The sequence below is a fragment of the Scomber japonicus genome, chromosome 15 (assembly GCF_027409825.1).
Source record: "Scomber japonicus isolate fScoJap1 chromosome 15, fScoJap1.pri, whole genome shotgun sequence".
Lineage (NCBI taxonomy): Eukaryota > Metazoa > Chordata > Actinopteri > Scombriformes > Scombridae > Scomber > Scomber japonicus.
In genome coordinates this window covers 25,169,627-25,188,219 of record NC_070592.1, presented here as the reverse complement: position 1 = coordinate 25,188,219, position 18,593 = coordinate 25,169,627, and the positions used below count along the sequence as shown (strand labels likewise).

The 18,593-nt window shown below is 39.0% G+C and overlaps 1 protein-coding gene across 2 annotated transcripts in view; it reads left to right on the top strand.

Annotated features, from left to right (window-relative positions):
* The window catches only part of trappc9 (trafficking protein particle complex subunit 9), a 211,984-nt gene that overhangs the window by 124,363 nt on the left and 69,028 nt on the right, over positions 1-18,593 (top strand). For both annotated transcript variants that reach the window (XM_053333925.1, XM_053333924.1), the window contains one exon: positions 14,959-15,112. In XM_053333925.1, coding sequence (XP_053189900.1) covers positions 14,959-15,112 — 154 coding nt within the window. The remainder of the gene's footprint in view (positions 1-14,958; positions 15,113-18,593) is intronic.

Sequence of the window (18,593 nt, the reverse complement as noted above, 5' to 3'; positions counted from 1 at the left end):
CAATGGATGGTGTGGAAACCTAATTCATTAGAAGTAAGCAGTTTTAATTAATGGTGTTCATCAGCAAGTGAGGTGTGCATGACTGCTGGTATTTTACACAAATCCCTTTGCATCTATTTCAGTGACAATCTGAACATGCACCATGCCACTAAACTGTTTCTGTAGATAAAAGCTGCATTTGAAGTTCCGTGTTTTTGGGGATGAAGGCAGGCTGTCCAAGGCAGTTGTATCATGTAAAAAAAAGGAAATATCTAGGTATCATGATCATAGCATCCCTATAGTTTAAGTCTTTCTACTAATACTTTTTTGCTATGATATGATAAAATGCATTCCAGCATTGAAATAGGACACCTATAAGCATTCAATTCATTATATATCTTTGTTTACACCTGACAATGTATGTTTGACAGTGTTTCTATGAATTCTGTTATATTGTTAAGTTATTTCCTCCAGTATCTTTGATGGTGGAGTTTTCTATTTTTTTTCTGCCCTCAGCTTCAGCAGTGTCACTCTGTAAAAGCAGCAATAACCATTCCTCACTCTTCCTTAAGGAGCTTCTAATTCACCTAAAGGATTTTATTTGTCTGGGTTTCAGTTTTAGTGTCCCTTAAGAGTCTGAGTTTTTCTCTTTGCTTGGAAAAGAATAGTGGGGAAACCCTACATTTGTATGGGACTGTGTGTCTTCACTCACACGTTGTTTGTAGATTACCTCAGCCTCTCTCTTTTCCTTGCACAACTTGTCATTTCACTGGAAAGTGACAAATTATGATTCCTGTCAGCGCTGTCTCTCCAGTGCATCCTTTGCCACATGCTGAGGTGCACTGTTGGTGACTCACAGACCTTTCTCCACAGGGGTGGAATGTTATTATATGAGGGGAATTAGGGGTCAGAAGGGAATCTTTTCACACAGAGCCAAACAGCTCATCACTCAGCTCACTCCAAATAATCTTTCTTGTACAGAAATGAGCTGTTAAGCTCAACAAGCCGCATTTTGATAATTATTATATAATAATATAATAAGTTTTTTATAAAGGTGCTGTTCTATTCATCACTTTGTTTCAACAGGTTAGCTCGGTGAAGGAGTTTAATCATTGTGAAACTTAAAGGAAACTTAACACATGCTTATAAAACATGGAACAATTTAAAAAGGTATACAGTTTATTCAGATTAGTAAGGGAACCAGAAAATATATTCATCTCATACTCAACCCTGTTTAGTGATACTGTACAATACACTATATTTACAATTGTTTTTTCTTGGTTCGAGAATATTTTTCCTTGAGTTGATAGAGGTGTGATTACAAAATATGTGCACATACACTGGACAGCCAGGTCTGACTTTGATTGGTATAACTGGCATCATATCTGCAGTGTGATCACTGCTCAGTAATTGCTGGTTAAAAGGTAGAATATTGCTGTTTGCTCTTTTTTTTATTATCAAGAACCCCTTGAAAAAGAGATTTTGATTTCAAGAGCCCATGCTGGTTATCCATTTATCACCCACTGTTCTGATTGTGGGATACTAGCATCATGAAGTCCTATTCCTCTGTGCTGTAGATCTCTTGTGAAAGACACTGTGACACTAGGTGACCATGTATGGCTTTGTACTAAGGTTCTTTAAGAAATGTATGCAGGACAAAGTTGTCAGTTTAGTTCCAATATGATGATGATTTGTTATTACATTCAGAAATACACCTTAGTAATTGCTCCTCTGTCTTCACATACAGCACAAACAGGTGCACTCACAGAAGTCATATTAGTTATTTTCCATGATTATATGAACATTGCTTCAGACTCATCTTTTCTGTCATTGTGGTCAATTCAGGTACAACGCATGGCAGTGTGTATAAATACATAGGAAACTGTTGTCAGAGCATTGTCGGTTATTTTCTTTCTTTAGAAAGTTCTATTAAGTCAGGTCATCTGTCACTGTTATATAATTCCTCAAATTGCCAAGATTTACCTGTCTCTCATTGATACGATCCCACAGTAATTGGTATTCATACTGTATGAATGCAAGCAGAGGTCAATATTCATAATGTGCCAACTCTGTAATTGATTCAAAATACCCAGCTTCTTTAGAAACTGATACAATATGACACAATGTGCCTCTGAGGCAAAACATGTCAAGTCTAGTAACAACTGCAGATGTGTATATATAGACTTACATGTCTTTTTCCCCCTTTGACTGACATTCCCTGTAGACACAGCGGTTGCCTTTGACTCCACCGATCAGTGCTTCCGTCCTGTAGAGATTTCTCTTGAAGCCTGACAGACACACAAATTCATTATCCGAAGATGAGCTCAGATGTAGCATATTGATTCTCTTCATAGCGTACCATATTATTGTAGATAACCCCACAAGGTAGAGAGTAGTGGATGCAGCCCCACTCATCTCCACCTTCAGTTCTGGCAACATGCTGATCATTTCCTTTGACACGCACCCAGTGCACGACAGATTATTCAGAGTGGGGTAATATTTTGCATGCAGAGAGAAAAAAAAGGGCCACAGACTCATGGATCTCCGTCTGCTGAACCATATTGTGCTTGTCTCTCCAACCCATCCTCTCTCGACATCAGATGGCCATGTCATTTCAAATTTCTTTCCTGTTTTATGATGAATGAGGTGTCAGGCGCAAGATGTTTTCTGGAGTCTTCATCCAGGACTCGCGAAGCTAAGTCTTCAATCTGACAGTCGCAAAAATGACTCTGTCAATCATCCACACTTTCCTCCCACAACAAACGATTTTTAATTGTTTCTATTGAGCTTTATCGTGGTTACACAAATAGAAAAGGAAGAAGAAGCCTTCATGCATGAAGAGAAGAATAGCAGTTTTTAATGGTAGATTTAATCGTTTTTTCGCCTAAATGAGAGGTGAATGTGGACAGCAACATGAAACTGTTTTCATCTTCTGGTATAGCCACATTTAGGTCATTGTACACCATGACAGGTGAAAGCTTACATTTATTTAACACTGTTACTGAAAAACAAAGATCTGAATGGTTGTGTTTGAGCAGTAAGTTCAGTTTATGGAGTGTGCATTCTCTCCCTGTGAAGGTAACACCCGAACAGGGGGGGCAAGGTGAGCGACCGAGTGCTGCTTTCATCTTCTCATATCATTCACAGACATGTCTTTTACAAGGTCTTTATCCCCTTGATGGTGTTCTTTTAATGACGAATGGAAAAAAAAGTGAAGCACCTCAAAATGTGAATGGTCACTTTGATGTTGAGAAGCCTTACAAGGTTCCCAAAGACTGCGGTGACACCAAACAGTGAAGCCCAAACTTTTTTTTTTTTTCTTTGTGTTTGCTTTGAACAAATCAGAACAGAGAGAAGAGGATATGTACCTGTCTGTCTATTCTTCTGTGGTAGGACTTAACTGGCATAACATTGTTATTGGTTAAAGAATATTCAAATGTGGGATACTTTAGTTTTCTTTTTAGTTTCAATCAATTACTAGACATATTAACAATCAATAATCAGTTAATCCTTGATGCAATTCAATGGAGTTTCACGAGAGTGCCAAAATAGAAGCATTTTTAGCAATGTTAGTGGCATGGCTCTGTGGAAGGCAATTGTTTGGGCCATTGTTTTGTACTGACATGTATGTTCCCCAGTGGATGAACCATACTGACTTACTGGTATATTGTCTTACTGTTCCTCTAGTGCTACCTGCAGGTTGGCATGAGGATTTCAGTTAAACAACTGTTTGAAATTTGGTTCACATGTCCATGCCCCTCTCATGACCATTTAAAAGCCTTTTGGTGATCTCATGACTTTTCCTGTAGCACCATCAAATTTAAAATGTGTCCAATGATATGCATTGATTTATGACCAAAAACCTGCAAAACTAACAACATTCCTATCACCCTCACCTGCACCTTTTGTTACGTGCCCATTAGCAAATGTAACCATGCTAAACTAAACAATGCTAAACTAAGCATGCCAAGCATTCCATCTGCTAACATCATATGTTAGCATTGTCATGGTTAGCATTTTGTATTCCAACGTCAGCATTTTACTCAAAGCACCACTGTGCTAAAGTACAGTCTCACAGAGATGTTAGCATTGTCATGGTTAGCTTTTTTTTTTGTCATGGTTAGCATCTTGCATTCTAACGTCAGTGTTTTACTCAAAGCACCACTGTGCTAAAGTACAGTCTCATAGAGATGTTAGCATTGTCATGGTTAGCATTTTGCATTCCAACGTCAGCGTTTTACTCAAAGCACCACTGCACTCAAGTACAGTCTCACGGAGATGTTAGCATTGTCATGGTTAGCATTTTTTTTGTCATGGTTAACATTTTGCATTCCAACATCAGTGTTTTACTCAAAGCACAATTGTTGCTAAAGTACAGTCTCACAGAGCTGCTAGCATTGCTAGCATGGCTGTAGGCTCTTAGTATTGTTAAACTACTGGCTTTACTTATAATCGCAACAAAATCCAGGTCTATTAAGTATTTAAGCAATAAATTATAGTAACAAAAGGATGCCTTCAGCTACAATTCTAGTGCTCAGACTCCCTTCCCTTCCCTTATCTTTAATGAATGGCTAGACAAGTTCAAGATATTAAAAATAGAAAATGTCTAGCACATAAAGTAAAAGGTCTTCCAATATATCCTCTCTTTTCTCGGAAGGCTACTTCTTTTTCATGTTCTTTACTTGAAATGGAAACTTATCGAAGACATTGGCACATATTTGAGCAGAAATCTGAAGTTTGTAAGTGAACAAGCCATAGAACTAAGTTAGCAACAAAAGCTATATATGGCTGTTTGTAGGCATGTGTGAACAAAGTGACGTCTATTCAAAGGCGAAGTAGGGGTAACATTGCAGATTGTTGACAGCAGAATGAAGCCCAGGCTCTTGACTTGAGGCAGTATTTTACATGATTAGGAACTTTGACCATGTTTAAGATCCGACATCATAATATAACAGTCCCCTTTAAGCAGTTAACGTCTACCAGTAAACTCTATTTATACCACAAAAAACTGGAATGTTACCACGAAAGTTCATGACCTTTGTTTTGATGTTGGACAGAACTGCTGGTCCTCAGTGTTAACACTACAGCTGTAGCGGTGCTCTCTGCTGTTATACATGCTGATCCTCAACTTCCAAGATTGAGCAGCACAGAAAGTTTAAGGCCAGAAAGGTTTGATAGGGATACTGTAAAATCAAACATTCATTCATCAGTATGCTTCACCATGCACGTTAAGTCTGGTTTTTGGCAAAATCTCAGTTTCACCCCTCAATATTCCTTGGTGGCAGTTTTTTTAATCACCTTGAGCTCAGAAAAATGATCAGACTCTAATGGTCAACGCTCTGCATAAACAGCATGCAAATTAGCACCGCTCTCCTCACTTACTTTTATATTCTTTCATTTGGGAAAAAAAAAAGAGTGATCCCGTTCACCGTCTGACAGCCCTGACCTTTTCTGGGACTGCATCTTTGATCTAATGAGCAAATTATGATGAGACTGAGCAAATGAAATATTCTGTTATTAATATGAATTTGAAAAAAAAAAAAATATTGTCCAAGATGTCAGGCTGAAAAGTAATTTGCATAAAACAAGTCCTCCAACACTGTAATTACGTGGGTTTGACTGCAAGTCAGTCAAGTCCTCTGCTGGGTGATCCTTTTTGTATAGGATCAGTTTGATGCAAGTGTTTGAACAGTATCTAATTATCAGAATAGGAGAGCAGAGGGCCTGAGGCTCTTGTCTCTAGCTGTCAGCTGTATAAATATAACCAGTGGGAGAACACCCTCGGTCACCTCCTTGTGATGTGATCCTTCTCAGCACATCGTCAGCATCTTCCAGCAGATTTCATTGCACCACTCGTTCCACAGTTTCTCTCTTGAAATTCATATTGGTGTTTTCTGTCCTGACTTTCACCTGTCTTTTTTTCCCTAGTTGGCCAACTCTCCCATGCACGTGTTTTATAATTCATCACTATCAACCACAACCTTTAACCCGAATGTCCACTTGTGAGGTTATGAGCTGTCAAACTACTGTTTCCAAGATCAAGAATAAGCTTTCATCTCTGTCCAGGCATATGTTTGATGATAGTACAAAAAAATAGAGTTCCTACAGTAAGTACTTTACATAGGAGAATCTTGATTAGAACATTCCATCACTATAATTAAATAAAATCAGGCAAATAAAAGCAAAGGCAAATACACTTGAAGAAGTAAAATAGAATATAGTGTACCATAAAAATTAAAAAAAAAAGAAAAAAAGAAAAAAGAAATGAGACATGTAAGAACTGGAAAAATAACATTGGTAAAGGCTTTTTCATGATTTCAAAGTGGCTCCCAAATGACCAAAATACTCACTTACAAGAGTAGTAGCAGTGGTATCTAGCCATGCTGATGCTTTCAAATTTGATTTATCTTTTGTTTAAATTTTATTTTATTCTAGTTTTTGAGCACCACAAATTAAATTATATTCATCATCATTGTATTTAGTTTGAAGCTGATAAACTTTGGCAAAAGAATGACAAAAAACTACATGCATGGCAAAGTACCACTAAAGATAAGTGGGGGGGGGGGGCTCATCTTTGAGAGCTTAATATGTTTCATTGTAATAAACACAACATTCAGAGGGTTGGATTCTCTCATCTTTGTCTTTGCTAGCAGCAGTTCGCTCACAGACCTTCCTGATCCCCACCCCCACTCTGCATCAGCACCACAGCTGTGTCTCCCAGGGGATATAAACAGGCCTTTGGGGGGTTTACATCTCATCCCAGTCTCAACCCTTAGGCACTTCTAGTTCTCACTGTTTTCCACCATTATCATCGCAGAGTGGGCTCAGTAATACCACCTGTAGTTGACCAGGGAGTTGGCGCTCGCTGCAGCAGTGTCTCTTTTCCAGCCGTGTCTCCTCTCTCCATCCGCTGTGCCTTTTGGCTCTGCCGGATCGGTGCACACAAGGGCAGACACGCCTCATTGCACAAGCTTTTCAAACAAAGCTTGTTTCCATGGTGACCACCTTTCCCGTTCTTGTGCTACTTTTCATGGCAGCGGAGCACATAATGCATCTGCAGTCAGTTATCCCGTCTTCAACAGTCCTAGCCGAGTTTGAATATTATCATGTCTGTTTTTTTTTTTTTTTTTCAAAACCTGCAGATCAAAGTTGACTCTCTCTTTCTGTGTTTCCTTTTTCTATGAAAAGAGTGTAAATTGTTCATTACCTTAACAAAATCATATCCAATGAAAACATGCTTGTATTCAATGAGGAGAGAGCATGGGAGCAATGTTTTGTGACAAAGATGAGGGCTGACTGCTATGATGTACATCTGCTGCTGTTGGTCTTCTCTCTGGGATTCAGCTTCACACCACTGTCATATTTTCTTAGCATCTGTGGGAGGGCTTTTTTTTCCCTTCACACATTTTCATGAAATAATATGTTCCCTAGGGGGCGTTTTAGCCCTGTTGGCTGTCGGGAGATGAGTTAGGGTCCTAGAACATCAAGATCGTCTTCTACTCACATGTCCTTATTTACAGTGTTTCTAGAAGCCCTCCGTCCAGCTGCTTTAGACCACTTCTTGCTAGTCATAGGACATAAAGTGCATCATGTTTTTATATTGCTGCTCTGAAGCTTCATCTTCTTTGAATTCAAATATTCTCAGACAGATTTGTGTGCCCTGGAGACAGCTATTTCCCTCTCCAGTCACCTGTGACTTCATTGACCTTAATGTTATGGTTAGGCCACGCGCTGTCATTTTAGTGTCCAGCTCACATTCAAATCAATGTATTATTACTTCCAATTTATTTAGTAACTGCACCATCGCCTGTTAAAATGCAGTTAGGGACTGTTGTTGCATGTCATTCTCTTTCTTCCCCCCACGTGCTGCCTCTTTTCTTTTGTGCTATCTAATAAAGGCATAATGCGCCCCCGAAAAAAGCTTCTGGCTTTTAACAGCAGAGACAAAAATAGCTCCCTCTTGTCAACCTTAGTAATAGTTTACCAAGCCTGAATTTTAATGACAGCTAGCGCATTAGAAGATTGTCTGCACAGTAACATTCTTACATACATGTCCACATGCAGTAATTGGCTGCAAAGGTTTGGCGTTTTTAATGCAGCTCATCATATCGAGCGAGAAGCGGAATGGATTGGAGCACAGCTGCAAACAAAGGGTTACACAGAGTCAGCCGCAGTCTAAAAATACACTGTTGCTCTCGCCTGCCTCTGCACAGTCCTCTATGGATCTCCGCCCTTAAGCTCTTGCACGTGAGCTAAAAATAACCCTCTCTGTGAAAACATACACACACTCTGTATGGTCTTCACTCTCAGCTTCTCCCCAGTGACATAACACAATCACTGACTGTTAAAAAGGATGCAAAAAGGAGCTCTGATAAAATGTCGGCTGCAAACTGCACATATTTATCACAGTTATACAATAAAGAAAAGCTGTACACAAAGTAGTAGAACCACAAGGCCATAGAAAAACCCTTTAAATTCTACAAAAATAGACAAATAATAGTGATAGTAAAATAGCAGTCGACTGGTAGCCATTATCATTTCATAAGTATTATCACCAGCACCATCATTGTCATCAAAATTCTTTCTATATTTTATTACATTCTGTAGATAATGTTCGCTTTTGCACAATCAAATATCTTGCATCTCCACAACTCTGAACTGTTTGAACCGGCTGTGACTTTGTGTCCATGGTTGAGCTTATAGACCTGGCAGCTGAAATGATTCATGACGTCGCAGTGGTCTGACGAAAGTGACCCCATATGCTTTAATATGATTAACATGTACTCTCTGGTCAGAAGCAACACAGCATTTAATTAGGAAGGGGTCATTTCACTGTGACCGGCTCATCCTAAGCTGGTGTTATTACTGCCATTAAAAGAGGCTTCACTGCCACAGCTCATTGCAGGATGGTGGTAATTAGCAATGTAGAGTCAGAAGTCGTATATGGTGGATATTTAGTGATACAGGGGTTTGGTTTGCTTTCAGATGTTATTTTGACAGAAAAAATAAAGTTTTATAAATTAAATAAGTTTTAGATCTGTCACCTTTACCACCCAAAAAGCTTCAAATGGCCATTTACTTTGGTGTTCTTCATGGGTCATCTATCCATGGACTAATTTTAGCTAATGGTCCCACAAGAGAGTATGGACGAAACCTTTTGATGTATGTTCGTGGTGAGGAGCTCTTATTGAAATCAACCAGGCACCATTTGTGGGTGTATCAACCATGTTATAATACATGTCCATCCTTGGACCAGGGTCAGGAGCAAAAGTAAAAATGTTTTTTATACATCCTTAGTTGAAATTGCTGTATGTTGCCTTAAATTTAGGTGTGATGATGCGGTTAAAAGACGTTTTTCCTTTGGAAGAAGCTTGAGCTAAGCAGTTCTGTGACTAGTACAGTTAAAATGTTCATGATTAAATATCTGCATGTCCACAAACTCCTTTCTGATTGACTGTGTTTCTCAATTAGCATTACAATTAGCATTAGAGTTTGTTGTATTTGTAGGATATGTAATGCAAGCTTGATTACTTTTTGTATTAAAACTAGCAATATAAAACATGTTTATCAAATGTCAAAACTGTTCAACACAAAATATATGTACTGAACATACATAAAGTTCAATGTCAACATACATCATTTACCTACAACTTATTTCAACTAAAGCTGGATTTAAAGTTTTTTCATTGAATTAAGGCAACTCAAAGCACTTGGTCTTAGTTAAACATTTATAGTCCCAACGCTGACTAGCTAAATGAATCAAACACCCCATTTTGGTCGACTTAACCTAAGCATATTTGTTGCAGTACTCAAATCCTGGTTTCGAGGTTTACCAACCCAACCTCCTCCCAGAGACTCCTGAACTGGATAAGATGTAGACTCTTTTGAATTGGAAGAAAACATTATCAATGAACCTAATCTAGGTTCTGCCTGGATTAGGTTCACTGATAATGTTTTCTTCATGAGGTGTCCTTGAAAACACATCTGACAAATCAATCAATCAATCAAATTTTTCTAGAGACAGAATTGACTGGATGATCGTCATTTATAGCACAGCCACATATGGAGCTTCAATATCATTGACTGAATGATCATTTAGATAGGATATTTTCACACATGCATTGCTTGGCAAAACTGTGAAAACTGCACAGAACATGACTGTACCTCATGCCATTCGCTTTCAACTTGCTCAGATCTCTATAACACACCTCTGCTTTGCTTCAACTCTCACTTACAGGCAAACAAATAGTGAGTCATCAAAATACCAAATGGATTCAGGCAGAAAAAACAAAAAAAAGCAAAACAACAAAAAAAAAAGCATTGTTTGTGCCTCACAAAAATCCCACTTGGCCAGTACAAAGCCTGCAGACTGACAAGAAAATAGACTCTCTATCTGTATGCATGCACACAAATAACATTGCTTATTTCTTTTAGATCTGGCCTTCATCTCTGTGTGTCTTCGTAGGAATTATTTGAATGCTAACTGCTTTCACAGCTCATCCTTGTGAGAGATAGACATTTGGGTGAAATCAGTCCACCCATCCATCCAATCACACATCTACCCTTGCCGCCTTTCTCAGCCAGAGAAATAAAGGCCAAGCAGGCTGTTATCAGCGAGGGGCTGGAGGGAGGCATGGAGGTGAAATGGACTGGGAATTAGGCCTGGAGATGTTCCACGGTGGCCCCAGCTCAGCACACAGGTTGTTATTAAAAGCCTTGTAACAGGCTAGATTAGTCTTCAGATATGGCCTAATCCTTGAAAGACTCCACAGTCAAATCAATGAAAGAAGAAGAAGATGGTGGGGAGTGGTGGTGATCGAGCTTGGCCTGTTAATGCTCTCCTGCCTTAGAGAATAAAAACTTTTAGGGGTGTTTGGGGGTTGGACGTGGTCTTTGTTGCAGAAATAACTACTACTCTATGGACTGCCTTATATTTCATAATTATGTTTTTTTTATTTACTCAGAAAAAATGTCTATATTTACATAATTGTTAATTATAACTCTGTCTCCCACTATAGCCCAAGGCTCACTGTCTGGTACCAAATAGTAAGTTCATTGTAATTCCATGTAGGACATAATTTCCTAATACATGACAACACAAAGAGTCTAGTATTAGCGCTGTACAGACACAGCTCTATCCTAGCCTTTGTTTGCCTCTTAGCAGATCCATTATTTCTCTTATAGACTGGGTTTTTGATGTGGAGCACAGAAACCTCAAAATGGATTACTAGTTAGCAGCTAATGCAAACAGACCACTCAAATTCACAAATCAAATCCCACCAAATTAGTGTCATTATAAATTAGAAAATTCTACACGCAGCCAGTTTTACATTAAGCCCTTATTACAGTGAATGCAATTAACAGGAAATGCAAGAATAGTCTTTTCACTGCCGTAATGCTAAATATTTGGGTTTTTAATTCTTGAAAAGCATTCCTTTCCATTTTGCTCCCCATTTGAAGTGTTAATTCGGATGTGGCTGCGTGGTTCTCGCACTAATTACCTGTCCAAAGAAAACCAGTCCAAGGCCATGCCAAATAGTGTATTTCCATTTATGGTCCATTTGCATTATGCCAACGTGGTATTTTTAGACTTAGTGTGTAATGTGCGCTTTTGAAGATGACTGAATGAAAAGCAGCGCCCATTTGAAGATGGGACTTCAGTCGGTGACATAAGCCTAGCACCGCTAATCTTCAAAGGCGGATGCATTTGAGTACGGTACAGCAAGACCTGGAGCTTTTCTTTTCCTCCCTTTGTTTTGAAGTCTTAATTGTTATTTAATTTGTGTTCTGCTTTGTGGTAAAGGCTATGAAATGATAATTGCATTGCCTCTTTTCCTCCACCTCACTTTGATGTCCGTACGTCTCTGGACTCATCAAGAGATTTTTCTTCCTTGTAAAGGTAATTGCATTAATGATTCGCAATGCTCATATGGAAGACGGGTTGAGGCAGCAGATCACCTGTAATGATACCTGTGGGTGGGCTCTTGTGCCGAACAGACATCTGAGGTCGACTAAAGCATTACAATTCAACCGTCTCCCTCAAATTACCCCGTGATTAAAGGGTGTTTTACAATTTGCTCGGCCCATCTTCCTCTCTGTGCATCGGAAAATGACTCCTCTGAGAGCCGTCGTAGCTTCTGAACCAGAATCCAGATCAATTCATGCATCCACTGTTTTGCCCAGCAAACAGTACCACGTTGCAAATCTTTAATATTGTCACGATGGAATAATTTGCATTGTGGTTCATGTGAAAGCAGTGATTTAGCAGGGCTTAAAAAAAAAAAAAACCTTACAAGAACCTCTTGTTGCATGTTGGCCTCCCATGGAGATGGATGTCCAGGTAATTGTCAGTTAGCAGCCCACCTCAAAGTCACATTGTCATTTCTCTAAGTAGGTAATGGCAGGAGTACTGAGCATGCTGAGAAATGGACTGCAGGTTCTTTTGTTCTGTTCTCCTTGCAAAGAAGAGTCTGATGGTACGTGTCTCCTGTTAAACACTTGAAGTGAAGCCTATCCCTCATCATGACGCTGTTAAGAGGCGAGACACATTTCTTCTCTCCTGTGAAGTGCTGCTGTAGCTTCATTTCAGTGCTGTGCTACACTTTGCAATAGAGGTTCAATATGTGTCTCCAGGTTTTGGGGGATTCTGAAGTTTTCAATTAAGTTGAAGTGTCACATGCTACAAGGGTTACAAAAAAGTATTTTCTCTTGCTGAATACAGCTGACGCTATCTGCTTGCTTTGGAAAACGAAGGCTGCTGAGAGTGGAGTTGGCAAACAATGACCTGAAAGAGGCTATAAAGCTCTGTAGAACTGTGTGAGCATTGTGGCTTCTTGGGTCTTGACTCAATCTAGAAAAAAGGATCATATGGATCACTCCTTGCTTCTCTCCATTGGTTACCTTTGAGCTTTAGAGGTCATTTGAAGATTTGAATGATTACGTTCAAGGCCCTTCAGAGTCAGGCTCCCAAGTATATTATAGATTTATATGTGACGTATGAGCCTTAATGCTGCCTGGGTTAAGGTTAGGGTTACGTTAGAGTTAGGGTTACGTTAGGGTTAGGGTTACGTTGGGGTTAGGGTTATCCTCGGGCAAGAGTCTTCTAGTTGTTCCCTCTACCAACCAGAATGTCTTCTTACCAAGGGGGACCAGGCCTTCTCCAGGCTATGAAACTGCCTGAGTATGTTAGGCGAGCGGAATCAGTTTCATCTTTTAATTATCTTCTAAAAACTCACTTTTATAAAAAGGCCTTGTTATAGTTTTTACTGACTGTATTCCTAATCTTCTTTTATGTTTCAATTCTAAACTTTATCTCTATTTGATGGTTTTGACGATTGTTTGTTTCACTGTTTTATTATTTGATGTTTTACAATCTTAACTGCCTGTACTTTTATCAGAACATGAGGGACCTCTTTCACATTACTGAAGGTTTTTGGTCTTTTTTTAATATAAAACTGCTGATTTGTGGAGCTATGGAGCTTTACTGTAAATCAATTCTGAAAAGGACCTCTTAAAACAGCTGGTCACTTAAAAAAATTGCAAACAGTAAATATACTTATACTTTGTATATCATGAGTAAATAGTGCATTTAATGGGGACTATTTTTAGCCATATTTACTGCAGCAAAATGGTGAAACAGTGCCCATTTTCATTGTAATGAAGGGACATGTGACCCAGTGCAACCTCGCGACTCACTGGTGTGTTTTTAATTGTTTTAATTAAGCTCTATTATAGAGGAATACAATAATGTATATCAGGCTTCGGATATACAGCGGTAGTTGTTAAAATGGCAAATTAATTGGTGATTTTTCTTTAGATGTAGAACGATTTAAAAAAACAGAATATTGTTGATCATTATTGCAGAGGTGCAGAGGTAGAGCCAAAGTCAACAGCAGGGTAGCTGTGAGGTTGTGGATTTCATTACACACTACTTCATCCAGGAGACATGGGGGGCGGTTCACTTCATCCCTTATTCCTCTCCTCTTACTTCCCCTTTCCCTTCAGGACATCTCCATCCGCTCTCTTTGTATTAAGCTCCACAGGCATAAGCTCTGAACTCTGCAGAGATTTGTGCAGTTAGAGAAAGAATACACACAATTCATGTTTTCATCTCGGAATGGATCGTCTAAATGCTGCGAGGGTGATTAGAGGTGGGCTTTGGGGTCAGCAGCTTTATAAGCAAAGGTGTAAATGGTACACATAGACTTTGAATACCTGATGTGAAACTCGATGTAACCTCAGGCAATGCACACACTGACTCTCGTTAATAAAAACAACTTAGAAACAGCCACAGAATAGAGAGGGAAGCTTGGACCTCAGGTTGTTTGTTCAGACTAGATAAATAATTTATCACTTGCCAAACCATACAAAGCAGTCTGCATTAGTTGTCATCAGGCAGAAATGGAAGTGAAGTTTCCTTCGTGGAAATATTCTGTAGATGAAGATAAATAAAGTCACTGTGATCTATGAGGGTAAAGGTAGAAATGTGGGAATAGATTTGCTTAGTTCACCCCAACATATTTTTGTTATCAATCATCCAACCTTTTCCTGAGCAGCACATGAGATGAGTTTTCCCTGGTATGAGTATTACAATAATAACTTTTACAGACTTTTGAAATGGTTTTGCTGTTTTTGAATTTGGTTTTCATAAAAAAATGTATTAAGATAGATAAAAAAATATTCTGCTTGGAAAAATAATGTGTGCCTGACATGGTTTTTCCACAAAAGTAAAATTACCACATTAAAATCCTCAAAATCTACTCTCTCTCCCTTATTAAAAATCCCATATTCTATGAATATTCACAACATTCACAAAATGCCTCCTGCTTCACTGTAAAAACTGACGTCATTTGACCCTCTCTTAACTTAGTTATGTTTCAAATGGCAGTTACATGACATCATAAGACATACTGTTACTGTGGAGTTTCCTATTGACCATTTAGAAGTGATAGCTGAAACATGTGTCTGTCTATATTGCAGGATGGCCATCCAGGTTGACAAGTTTGACTTTGAGAGTCTGCCGCAGCCGGACCAGGAGACAGTTCGCTTCGCTAACCCCAAACAGCTGGAGGAGGAGCGACAGCATGCTCAGGGCTGCCAGATCAACAGCAAGCTGGGCATCTGTTGGAGCATCATATCCTTTCCAATGTCTGCATGTATGGTAGAGCTTCATCAGAGAAAAACAGCCTGAGCTGAGCCTTGCCAGGCAGGCAGTAGATGAAACTGAAAAAGGTTCACATTCATAATTGAGTGTCCTCCGTCTACACCAAATCAGTAAGCAGGTGACACTTTAAAGTGGTCAAATAGATTTCAGTAGCACCGTACTGTATTTGCCGAATGTTATTTGTTGACATCAGTGGGATCAGTGATACAGGACATCTGGATCTTACATCTGGAGGCCCTCTGGCCAGCAGGGAACTTGTTCCATTGCACTGACAGATGGGGAAGCGTATGGTGAAGTGCTAGCCGCTTTGACACTGTGAATTGATGTCTTAGTGTGTGTATGTATAATTGCACCACATACAGCACACACAGCAATATGACTGGAACATGACCCTTTTTTTGTCGTCCAACTAAGGTAATCTTTGACAACATCATTGCCAGCAGGCTGCCCTTTATGTTCTGCTTTCTAACAACTGATGGTGACAAAGTATGATCACACATGGCATCCACCTTACCCAGTAGATCCTCTGTGATGCATTTTTCCTTTACTAATATGACTTAACGACCAAGTTGTCGTCTGAATGAAGAAGTAAAAGAAACTGAACTTAAGTTAATCAGTTCCTTAAAGAGATATTCATGCTTGCTTTCCTACTACATTTCAAAAATTGTGACTATGGAACAAATTAAACACTGACAGATTAAGTGACAGCAATATTTGAGACCTGAGAAGTGTTTTTCATGCAACAAAAACAAACTGTTTTGCATTCTTTTGGAAGTTAGCTATGTAACGTGTTTAACACCAACAACCTTAATATCCTCCCCTTCTTACGTCACTTGGGGCTTCATTGAAATTGCACCGCCCCCTATATACATGCTTCTATCTGTGTCTATACCTGCTAGTTTTTCTGAGGTCTGGTCACACATTTTTTGCCTTTAGCTTAGATTAAATTAGTTTAGCCAGTGCTTATGAGAAAACCATGGTAGGGCAGAGTGGATATAGTTAAATGAAGCCCAAGTGATGTAAGAAGGGGCATCAAATCTGACTGGCTTGTTAAATCACAAGTACAGAGCAAACCACCCACCAAACTGACCGAGTTGTCAGTCAGTTATTTCACAGTCTGTGTTAGTAAGAATATCAAAGACCTAAATGTATACACACAAGCACTGAGAAAGTGAGTTTTTCATAAAATGGCCCTTTAATAGTTTGTTTGGCAGCTTGGATTGTTTTTGTAGCATGAAAAAAGGCACACACAAAAAATAAAACCTGAGCCACGTTCCAGCAATCAAAATTCAAATAAAATTCACAAGTATCATTAAAGAGCCTCTGGTCCCCATGCATATGGTGCTGTGACTCAGCCTGTAACTGATCAGTTGGCAGTTACCAGTGCACACATTCGGAGAATCAAGAACTGCCCATCAGATTGTTGGTGAGCATGGTGTACAAATAATGATGAATCCAGGCTCTGGGGTACTGAAGTTTCCATTATATTTTTTTCCTTTTTATGAAGGCGTAAACACTCCCATCATTATGTTCATTGTTTTATCTACAAGTAATTTGGCAGCGTGTAGGCAAGGACAAAGAAAGAAAATGACGAATGTCTAATAGCACTCCCTTCTTCACAGCAGAAACTGCCTGTTTAAAACATTTTATAGAATTTACAACATATATCATGAAGGTTGTTTGTGAACATATAACTTCTACCAAGCTTCCATTGAATCCATGCAACATGCACAGACTGTAGTGATGATGTAATCTGCAGACAAACCCTGTAGTTGCTTCGTAGACCATGAAACAGCTACTGTGTTTTTTCTCTAAATAGAATCTAATCAAAAAAGAATCACATTTATGAGAGGTTCAACACTCTTCCTTCGGGCCAAAGTGGAAAACTCACCCAAGGATAAAAAGTCAGTCTTGCAACATTCTCTCATTGAAAGCTCGTATGAGTTGAAGAGAACTTTGTGTGAAGTCAATTACTAATTCAGTGTCAAAAGGGCAACACCAAGCTTGGCACATGATGTCATCACGTTGAGTCTCAGTGCTCTCATTTCCATCTCAGAGAGACATCCCTCTGTGTGTAGATAGTGACTAAGCTGTCTAAAATCATTGGAAGAGCACAATGTACATTCTGCTTCAGGGTGGATTTTGCCTTCACAGCATGAAAAACTAGAGAAATAAAAGATTTGATTACAGTGTGTGTCACACTCAGAAGCACTCACTCTGCCTTGAGCAAAGTAACAGTCACTTTAGTTTGTAATTTATGAGTTCCCTACTATATTATTTCTGTTCTGTTGATGGTGCTCAGTTATGATGAGTTGTGATTCACTCCTAGGAAAAGGCTTTGCCTTATACTGTGCTGGCACTAAAAGAAATAGACGAGAGAAGAAGAGAATGTGTTCTGCATGTTTTCCCCTTGAGGAATCATGTTGGAATCACTGTGTGGAAGTTCATTTGGGTCTCAATAGTTGTACTAACCAGTAATAATATCAATTTCACAGTTGGTTTTACAGTTGTATAACTCCCTGTATAGCTGTTTCAGCCAGAAGCGTATATACACAGTACAGTTTGTCTAAGATACTGCTGCTTGCCAGAAGTGACAGTTCCCTCAAGATTTATAGTTGATTGACACAGCGGACAGCACAGTGTAGTACTTATTTTAGCTTTGTAAATATCACCTTTAAGACATATTGCAATTAGCTGTAATCCAGAGGCAGCACTATTTCTGTCATCTCTCACTCTAAACTTAGGTTTTCTGACTCTGAACGCTTCATATACTCTAGGAACACCTGCCCACTCTGTATGTGTTTATAGCTGTTTGACTGAAAAGTTAACATAATACAAATACTGTATATATAGAGTACAGTTCCTAAATATGAGAGTCACTTCTTATTGGTGTTCTCTCTTACAATGAAATCCTGTTTCACACAGCCACAGATGAGTGAATCCAATGGTGCTTATCAAGTGTATTTCATGGTCAGTCCCATTGAATGTACAGTTCTATAAGTTATTCAACTGACCATTGTATGACTCATGTTCTAGTGTCTCCATTTAAAATCTAATTTTGAGGGTCATTCGAGCATCAGATGTCTTTTGTAAGTTAGATATAAGTAGAAAGCTAAGGTCCCATATAGCAATCTTTATTCTGTACTTGTAAGGCAGATGTTCTTAGATTTGGAATGAGTATAGTTAGACCGATAGGCTTTTTATCTTCAATTGTAGTGACAGTTAATTAGGGTAGTCCCTTTTATCTCTTTTAAGCTACTGGGAAGCCTTGTTCATGACAGTACTACATTATGTGGTTCCAACATCCTAGAGTTATACTTGGGGGAAAAAAAGAGTCTACAGCTGTGTTAGTAGTGGCACTTTTAGCTATTTGCTAAGGTAATCATGCTTACATGATGACATTTACCAGGCAATATTTTTTTATATCCCAGTTTAGGATTTTAGCATGATC